This window comes from Triticum urartu, chromosome 3A, assembly GCF_056163025.1.
Source record: "Triticum urartu cultivar PI428250 chromosome 3A, HENAU_Tu73, whole genome shotgun sequence".
NCBI classification, from domain to species: Eukaryota; Viridiplantae; Streptophyta; class Magnoliopsida; order Poales; family Poaceae; genus Triticum; species Triticum urartu.
This window is the reverse complement of record NC_141875.1, coordinates 481,230,949-481,240,991: the sequence shown is the minus strand read 5'-3', so window position 1 is coordinate 481,240,991 and position 10,043 is coordinate 481,230,949. Positions and strand designations below refer to the sequence as shown.

Sequence of the window (10,043 nt, the reverse complement as noted above, 5' to 3'; positions counted from 1 at the left end):
CAAGAGACAAGCCAAATTTGATACGGCATGCATCTTGCTAATTGAAAAGGCACTGAATTGGGTATGTGAAGCATGCATGCCGAGTACAGTGGGTAAGCTTACGTGAGTGAGCAACACGACGAGGTGCACTCTTCGTTCTAGAGATGATCAGCGTGCCAATCTAGCTAGCACTCTGGCGCGACAGAGGCTAGTAGGATCTGAGTGTGTCTCTGGATCGATCCTTGTGTCGGACATGTGCAGGGTGGTGGGAGGCAAAATGCTGGTCTCTGGTCAAAACGAAGTGATATCGCCGTCAACCAATCCATTATATGCATGGCTACGCAGATAACATTATCTTTTCTTTCTATCTTCCACTCCTGCGGTCCTATCTTGTTAGCGTAGTACTTTTTTTCTTCGATCTAGTAGATCGGAAGAGATATGGTTAGTTGTTACTTTATCCGTCCGGGTTTATCAGCCTCCTTCGTATTTTAGGTTGATGTTTGATCATCTGTATTAAATAATAAAATATAATGCATATATGGTAGTAGTAAAGCATACACTTAAGGATTGGTATTCAAAAGAGGATTCACATGGTATATTTTTTGTGACATGTATTTTGTATATTATAAGTTAAATTTATGACCATCTTTTTGTTTGCTCATAAATAGTTTTGATTGCTTACCACATGTGCCATGTGATACAGAGACGCTCGATAAGCCCGGACGAAGGGAGCACATACCTTTTTCTCACAGAAGGAGAAAGCTTTGTAATTAATTACTCAACATCGTGATTACAATCATTGAGCAGCTAATGCTCAACACACAAACACAAGGTAGGTATTTTACATGATACACTAGCAATTAAGCGTTTATGTCCTACCAATGAGCACTAATGCTCAAATAAAAACCAAATTACTTTTCTAAGCATCTCGCATGTGGCCTAATTAGTACTACCTCCGTCCTGAAATTAACTGTTGCTGAAATGATTGTATTTAGATGTGTTTCAGTGTGTAGATTCACTCATTTCAGCGACAGTTAATTTCGGGCGGAGGGAATATATGCTAGCGGAAGAACTATACATTTAACCGATGATTTACCGTGCAAATTTCTCTCTATTAGCTATCGGCCTTAGGCGCAAGCGGCAATTTTATCTCATTTCGGCTTTTAAAGGCAAAAGGGGGGCTATCTGTGCGTAGCTCAATGGAGTTGCATTTGCTAAACCGAAGTTGCACTTTTAAGAAATCGAATCAAACATAGAAAACTCCAAGGCAACTTAGGACCAACAAAATCCAAAAAAATGCCTACTCACATGCGACCCTTTGGATTACTAAAAAATGTCTCAAGTGTAAGGTCATGACTAATATGCTCGAACATATTAATCAAAGTTGTCAAGTCATGTGGAAGTTGATAACCAATTGTTTTCCTTCTCGCGTATGTGGGTAATGGAGGCGTTAATCAGGAATGTCCACATCATGGTGATTCATGTGGGTTATAGCTAGCTGACAAACACAAAGAGCACTACCACTCCATGGCAAGAGAAATAAAACATTTAATGTTGTCCTTGTGATGATGATACAAGGATTCATGTTTGCTTGTTGCGTGTCATTGCTTGCATCGGCTCCAGTGTATTGACCAGGTACTATATAGTGTTGTTGCAAAAGCCGGTGTAATTGGTATCATCTTGGTATCGGTATATTAGATTTTGTAAAAAAAAAATTGTATCTAGGTACATCAACAGCTCGTACACAAATTCACACACCCAATAAGTTTTGCCCTGGTAGCTTGTCAGGTTGAGCATGTATCATGCTGCTTTTTATTAGGATACATCCTTGAATATTATTACATTTGGCATCTGTTGTTGTAACACTTTGTGAATGTGTCAGTTCTTTTCTGCTAATTACATGCTCAACATTATTTTGAAACAAGGCTATATGGTGGTGTTCTATCATATTGATTTCTTATGAGTGTACACAATGCTATCTTAGCAATGACACACAATATACATGGTGATGGAATGGAGAGAAACGGGAAAAAAGATAAATTGTGTTCTCTTACCGAAGAGCTAATATCTTAGTTAAAGAAAAAGAGACATTCTACCCATTGTACGAGATGTCTTCTCTCTATTTTTTTAATTAGTTTTAATCACCTGATAATTTCAGGATCAGGCAAACATTTAGCGCTAGAGATAACCCATTGTATTACCATGTCGTTTGTGGGAATATAACATGTTTTTTATCCCTAGATAACGTGAAATATATGTGAGGAGGCCGCCTTTATCAACTAGTGTACATGCCGCTGGCTAGTGCTCAACTTTGAAACCTAAAATGTGTGGAAGAAGATAACCATCTTTCCTTAATGTGCGCTTTCATTAAACCCACTTTGATCGTTGGAGTGGGTTAGGTTTCAAAATGTCAAACTTGCAATACTCCTATATTGTATTTTATGTAATTTATAGTTTTCATTATCTCTATTTATAGTATTACTACCGGCTTAAGTAAGTTTGTACTTGGAGGACCACCGTACCTTACTCCCTCTTTGCATTTAGTCAACTCGGTGGCCGGCCAAAAGGAAAAAAAACTCGGTAGCCGGCCGCCTGGATGTACGGCAAATCGCCGGTCCACCTCAGCATGCTCAAGGCAAAAATTGCGTGTACAACCTGTGCCTGTCCGTGGCCATATTGTTTTCGCCCAAGGAAACGGGAGCTGCGAGGAGGCGTGGAGCGGGCGGGCGCGTGGCAGTACGGTCCCGGCACGAGCCGGCGCGTAGCCCGGCTGCGGCAGACCACGCGACCCCGGGCCCGCCAGCCAGTCACGCCCTACGCCCCTACTACCAGACAAGTAGTGGACCCGCTGTGATCTGTGATTGCGACCGATCCAGTAAACTGCGGACGAGAATTGGTACGTGGTTTGATTTGATTGAAAAAAAATAAGGTTCGGCCCCACCTCTTAAAAATCAGGAGGAGGGGAGAAATGATTAGATTAGAAAAGAAAAAGGGAAAAAAACAGTCGTCGGATGAAGTGGGAGCACGGATGGGAGCATGGAGAGGGAGCAGGCCAGTTGTTCCAACAAACGCTAGCCCTAGCGAGATTGCGACCCGTCGGTGATGACCGAACAGAGCATACGGTTTTGTGCACTTCCTTTTTGTTTTCGATTCGAGTTAATACTCCTCGGTTTCTTTTTAGTCCGCATATACTCCCTCCATTTCACAATGTAGTGCTTCCTCTATCCCCGTGTTTCAATTTTAACCGTAAATTTAACTACCAAGACCGATTGCGACGGGAGCAAAAATTATATCAGTGAATTCGTATTTGAAAGAAGTTTTCAATTATATAATTTTTTCTCCCACTGCAGTTGGCCTCGTTGGTTAAATTTATGGTCAAAGTTGGACCTCGGGAAGCGCGGGCGCACTATATTTTGGAACGGAGGGAGTAAGATTTAGGGCCTGTTTGGGACTGCTCCACTTCACAAAAACCGGTTTCGCTTCACTAAATTCACTTTGGAGCAGTTCCATCTAGAAGTTGTAGTACTATCAAAGAGAATGTTTGGCTGCCATCTAGTTTCAGCTTCAAGAATAAGAAATTTGGTGGAAAGGATCTATTTGATTGGTTGAGGGGGAAGAAACGAAGGGGTATCCACTTACTGGTGGCAGTGGTGGGTAATTTCCACCCAACTCCAGCTTCTAGAGTTTTTTGAAGCACCCCCTGAAGAGCTTCATAAAAAACTGGGAGCTGTATCCTAGATTCTAGTTTTTTTACGGAGCGGGATATCGTGGAGCTATCCCGTTTGGCTCGTATTTTCTGGAGCGGAGCTGAATTTTAAGGAGCATAGTAGTCCCAAACAGGCTCTTAGTCAAAGTCAAGCTTTGTAGAGTTTGACTAACTTTATATTAAAAAATATAAACATTCATAATATGAAATCAATATTGTCAGATGCATCATGAAACGTATTTTCATACTATATAGTTCTAGTATTGTAGTTGTTCATATTTTTTTATATAAATTTAGTTAAACTTTGTGTAGTTTGATTTTGACCAAATTTTATATGCGAAGTAAAAAGAAACGGAAGGAGTAATATACAGTCCATCCACTTCAGGACTCTAGTCTAGCGATGCATTTGTTTTTTTATCTTCGACCTCCCTTCATTATGAATTGTAAGATGTTTTGATTTTTTTGTACGTGTCCCCCGCAAAAGAAGATGTATACATACATATTTTAGTATAGTCACTCTTCGTTTTACCTAACCCAGATGCATCCATCGTTGATACCTGCGAGGCACCATTGTTGTGCACACATGCACACACATTCAATGCATGTTATCCCACGATAATCAATTGTTGCAAGTTATATACTTTCTCCGTCACGGTTTAGAAGGGGAAATTCTCTGGGACCTAGGTAGTTATTTATTGGTTATGAGATGAGTTAAAAAATAGCATTCACACTACGCATGCATATAAAAATGGTATACGGAGTACTACTTAGCTACTAGAAATAAATGCAATGCGCCCTAAACCTTGTCTATTGTGGAAACACACGCAAATTTAACTGTGCCTTCTAAACCGTGACGGAGGGAGTATTTGTTTATTTAATTGCAACAAAAGCTTGTAATATAGTCGAATTATAAAATGATGCAATCATGCCATCCTCACACTTCGATCTGCCGTAGTCATGCGTATCTGCTAACGAAAGAATGGTTATGTGCGTTGTTTGATGCAGAGGCAAGGAGTAGTCCTCCTTTTTCGAGGGGAAAAAATCTGCTAACGAAAGAGAGTGGAACAAAGGAAACAATCGGATATTGTTAACATGTCCTCAGGCCCAGCAGACAAGTGGCATATGGAGTGCGAAATCGCGACTAGAATGTTCATTTATTATTAATCGTGGCACGTCAAGTTGTGGACATGCGATTATTTCCTATTGAATTGGAGCCACGGGTTCAGGTGGACTCCACATGAACGAAGTAAAGCATAGCCACATATTAGATCTGGACATCTGGTGACCATTTTATACCAGTTGACATAATCGCACCCTTGCATGAGAACCATACCATACGTTCCATGGTTGTACGTAATTAAGGGGTGTGATTTTGGTTTTCTTCTAAGTATGGTGGGCTAGTTGCTTACTCCATACTGTAATTGAGAGAGTTCTACAGTGTTCTGTTTCTGAATCGAGAGATACATAGAGAGTTCGGTGCGCAACACATGCGTGCCGCTGATCCGTGCGAACGACTGAATTAAACTTCATGTGCGTGGTGCATGATCTCACCATCTGTACAGAGCCAGTCAGTAGTTCGAACTAAAGGAGTCCTGACACGAAGCGCTCTCAAGAGGCATGTGAGAGGGCAGAGGTGGACGAAGTTGATCAAGACATTCGTCGGATTTCTTTCAGTAGGCAGCAAGCATTTCACTTGAGCTGACAGTTATGGCAGCCTCTCCCGTCTCCGTGAGACGAACACCACCATCACTGACTGATTCACAACCATTCCAGTACCTACCTCCATGGCACTTCGCATGATAAGGGCTTCTTTGATTCAAAAGAATTTTATAAAATTTCTAGAGAATTGAAATCCTTAGGATTTTTTCCTATGTTGGTCCTTTGATTCATATGATTGGATCCCATAGGAATTTTTTCTATGGAATCTTCTATACTACGTTTCATAGGAAAATTAACATCCACTCCAACCTCTTTTTACAATTCCTTTATTTTTCCCGTGGCATCAAACAATCATTGCTAATTCTATAGGATTCAAATGGGCATGCCACTCCAACCCTACACTTGTCCTATTCCTATGTTTTCAAAATCCTACGAATCAAAGAGACTCTAAGATTGCGAACCACCCTAACTGCCCCCAATTAACTGGGCTGTGTGTTCTCTCTCTTAGCTACTCCGTTCTAGTCATGCAGAGGATTCTGGCTTAAAATAACATCATCTGAAGGCAGGATAACAGGAGATCACGTCACAAGATTATCAACAGATGTTTGTCTGCCAGGGTATATTTCAGCGTTCAGATTAGGTATGTCGGCCTCTTCAATCTTGGCATCAGCAATATGTGAGTGAATCTCAACTCTTCCCTTACTTTGCTTTTTTAATCCCATCCTAGTTCTCTGGATGTACAGAGGTTCAAGATAACTTTCAGTTCTGATCTGGACGCTTCAGGGAGATCATAGTAAGAACAGAAGAATAGCTAAGCCATCATGCAAGTGGCCCACAAGGGCTCAGGGAGGTAAAATAAACCGGGACAAACTTATAATTTGCTGTAAAAGCAGCAACAGCAGCATGTCATAATCGTACACAACATTTGAAACAGGATTTTCAATACCTTCCCTGTCTCGCTAAGCAGGATGTTCTATAACCTGCGCGGCGTGGGCCTGAAGTACCCAACAAGAGATCTGGACAGGTACTTAAAATAGGAATATCTAGCTACATAACCTGCATAAGGCATCAGATAGAAAACTGCAAACCAGGAAATTTGTGGCCTAGATCTTGTGGCTTTCGCCCAGCTATTCTGCCTGCTAACAGAAAGATGAATACATTCAACTAGGTCATCAAGAAGGCATAAAGATTTTTTTCCCATTTACATGGAGGGTTTGCTTTGCTCCAAGAATTTAAACGATCTTCAGAAATTCACATGTTCGCTTTCCTCTCCCACCGTTCTTTAACATCAAGCCTGAAAATATGACATATGGGTGATAAGAGTGAGAGCCAATTGTTTCATTTCACACAAAAAGTGGTGGCAAGCTGGCACGTTAGCATTTGCGAGAGGTGGCCATAAGAAATGTCACACCTTGCTGGCTTACCACAGCTCCATTAGAACCATGGTAAAAGAAAGAGAAAAACTCGTCCTACGAATCAGATTTCCTTAGTTTTCTCACAAGAGTTTATCTCATGTCCATCAGATTAAGTTGACCATAAGAAATCTCATAATAACCTATAGATAGTCTATTAGTAATTTGCAGTTTGAATCATTATACTTTGTTCATAGCAAGTCAAATGGTGTCTTCTTTGTCAGATTCAGTCGTACAATGTATATGAACTTCTTGAATGATGAAAGGTGAAATTTAAGGGAATTCAGTGTTAATGAAGTTTTCCGATGAAAAGATGAACATGAACTGCCTGAATAGCAACTAAGTAGAGAGTAGCATGAGAGATGAGACTGCATGAGATAGTGGAAAACATAAGCTGCCACGTAGTATGATACAGTACAGTGATGAAATAGTACCCCCAATGCAACTTCCTTTTGTTCCTCAAGGGCAGGGACGGTGCAAGATTCTGCAAATATGTGGGAATAAATCATCAAGCTATTTTTATGACAATGATATTTGTGAATTCCGTTAATTAATTAATGGCCTTGAAGAAACGATGATATGGCATCAAATCAATGATCTTGAATATATGAAGTCTAATAAATGTCTTAAAGATGTAAATGTATCTTGTATTACAACCGAACAGCAACAAAGTTAACTCAGTCTGGTATCAACGTAGACAAAGGGACACATCAACTTTTGATCCTATCGAGTCAATGTACATTTAACAGACAAAGACACAAAAGGTATTATAATTGCAATTATATTGCATTTTTAACCTATTTGGTAAACACTATGTAAGAAATAGACAGATGCCAACACCAAACAGGCACTTCTAGATAAAACCAATAAGAATCTAAATCATTAAATTTTAGTTCATTTCGTGGCAAGAACACTTTCTTCATCAGCCCATGACACCTACTCTGAACTAAAACCAGAACCCTTATTTTGGAACGAAGGGAGTATTAACAAAAATAAGAAAACAGCATATATTTTGCTGCAACAACTGCAGAAATCGAGGTATCGCAGTTTGTTCCATTACCTGAGAAAATTTCAAGACCTAAAGACCAATTGAAATACGTTACCGGGACTTGAGAAATAAAAATTCTGCAGTAAATAGCTTTATTTCTACAGATAACCCTTTTCCTGCAACTAATTTGCTGTGCTACTATTAAAGGCCCAAGCAAAAGCAACAATCTTCACGAATTTAGATGAAAATAAGATAACCAAGCATTTTCATAAGTATAACCAGACATACCGCTTGGGCTCCTGTAGTTGATGTTGTATGCTGTACATCTATTGCGGCACTATCAATTGATTTATCCTTATTATTAAATTTAGAATCATTGGCTACATTTGTATTCTCCCCAGTTCTTCCTACAAATTTCAAATACAATGAACAAATAGCTTAAATATCTCCTGCAAAAAAGAAAAGAAAAAGAAACTGAACACAAGGTAATCACAGATACATAAAGAGAGATACCTTTAGGTTTTCCTTTGGATTTTGTTTTTTCCTTTATTTGTAGCCGTTTCTTGTGCAATTCCTGTAACATGAAAGATCAAACAATTTAGTTGGTATTTCTCGAAATAAAAACAAAACTAAAGAGTTGGTAACTTCAGAAAAAAGGATAGAAGCACTCTGAACAAACGTTTGGAAATTTGCCGTTTAATTCAGGGTTGAGATTCTTAAGGATGGGAAATTATGCTTTTCAACTGGAACTTCTCAAATGAAATTGTCGAGACCAGCATCTCATTAACAATCTATGTAATATGTATGGCACAAGACAAAAAAATGACCCAAACAAAAACATCACATCCAGTTTAGCACAATATCTTTTCTATAATCCAATCCAAACTCTAGCAACAATAGGTTTCAAATAGGCATTTCACAGAAGTGCTAATAGTATTATATTTCTCTCTCTTTGTTTGCCGTGTTTTCTCATTTGTTACACTCATCAATGTGCAACAGTGCAAGTACAGTATGCAGGATTCCTAACTAAAGCTAATATTGTGTCCTCTATGTTTTGACCTTGAATTTTGCAAGTTTTTTTTTCTTTAACTGCAACAAGTGCTAAACACAAAAACTGCACTCTTAACAATATCTGGGAGATTTATTGTCTTCAAATTTTGATGCCGAGCGGTCAATGACTCAGCTAAAAATCTCTGGAAAACAACTGGATTTTGGATGCCTGCTCTGTTCCTCTATGGGAACACTTCCGTGTCCGGTCATGTGGTCAAAAAGGCGAGCACTTCAACTATTAGAATTCAGAAGCTGAAGATATGTCTATGCAGCAATGTTTCTACGCTTCATAAGACCAGTTTTATATGCTGGAAACAAATGAAACTATTCCTAACAATTTTCTATAAAAAGATCTGGATAAATTGGTTCATGGCAACGATGAGGGCATCATAAGAAGAAAACACAACATGTCACCCTTAGACAAAGGTGCTACAGCCATTCTGTATGACTATGACATTGACATTAAAGCCTACAGCTTGAACATTTTCCTCCAGTAATTGAGGAGCAGGGAGGGAGGGAGGGACCAATTTTGCCCTGCCCTAGTGTGCCCTTCCAAAGTACAGTACTAATATGCTTCCTATAACGGTTAGAAAGAACCATCCACCTGCGGGGGATCATGAACCCCACAAGATTCGCACTGAACATTCGAGAAATCTACTGTAAGTAAGAGAAGAAAACCTTAAACTTGTCGAGCTGATCTTGGGACAGCTTGGAGGGCTTGAATTCCGGATCGAGCAGCCTACTGGATGCGAGCGCATCCTCCTTTCCCTTCGCCTCGTTGCCTTCGTCAGCATCTCCTCCGCCTCCGCACCCCATCTCTTGCTTTGCCTTTTTCTTTCTTTCTTTCTCTCTTTCTTTTTCTGTCTTCCTTGCAGTGTTGTCGCTTCCTGGGCGCTCGTACCTAAGAGGGAAGGAAAGGAACAGATAGGTTGGGCCTGATCTTGGCCCAAAGGTTCGTATGGTGGTCGGGCCTGATATCACCGCTTGTATGGTCAGGTCCGATCTTCGCCCAATATTTGTGGATTTTGAATACGAGCGCACTCAAAATAATAATAAAACTCAAAATAATAATAAATCCCTTCTCTGTAGGGTTTTTCCTCCTCTCGACGACGCACGGGCGGTGTTGTTGAGAAATCCACTTCCCCACCCCCGGACTCCAACATGACAAGTTTGGGCTGATCCACGGGCTGGCCTTGTCTCGGAGGAATAGGGGTAGGGTTTCTCGCCCGACGGAAGTTTCCTTCTTGGT

General features: G+C 40.2%; 1 protein-coding gene across 1 annotated transcript; it reads right to left on the bottom strand.

Annotated features, from left to right (window-relative positions):
- Window positions 1-6,195: 6,195 nt before the first annotated feature.
- Window positions 6,196-9,703, bottom strand: LOC125546895 (uncharacterized). The gene is made up of 5 exons (XM_048710992.2): window positions 9,473-9,703; window positions 8,258-8,318; window positions 8,033-8,151; window positions 7,191-7,240; window positions 6,196-6,638 (listed from the first exon to the last, which is right to left on the bottom strand). Exons 1-5 carry the CDS (start codon window positions 9,608-9,610, stop codon window positions 6,596-6,598), a joined length of 411 nt encoding a protein of 136 aa, XP_048566949.2. The 5' UTR covers window positions 9,611-9,703; the 3' UTR covers window positions 6,196-6,595.
- Window positions 9,704-10,043: the final 340 nt, after the last annotated feature.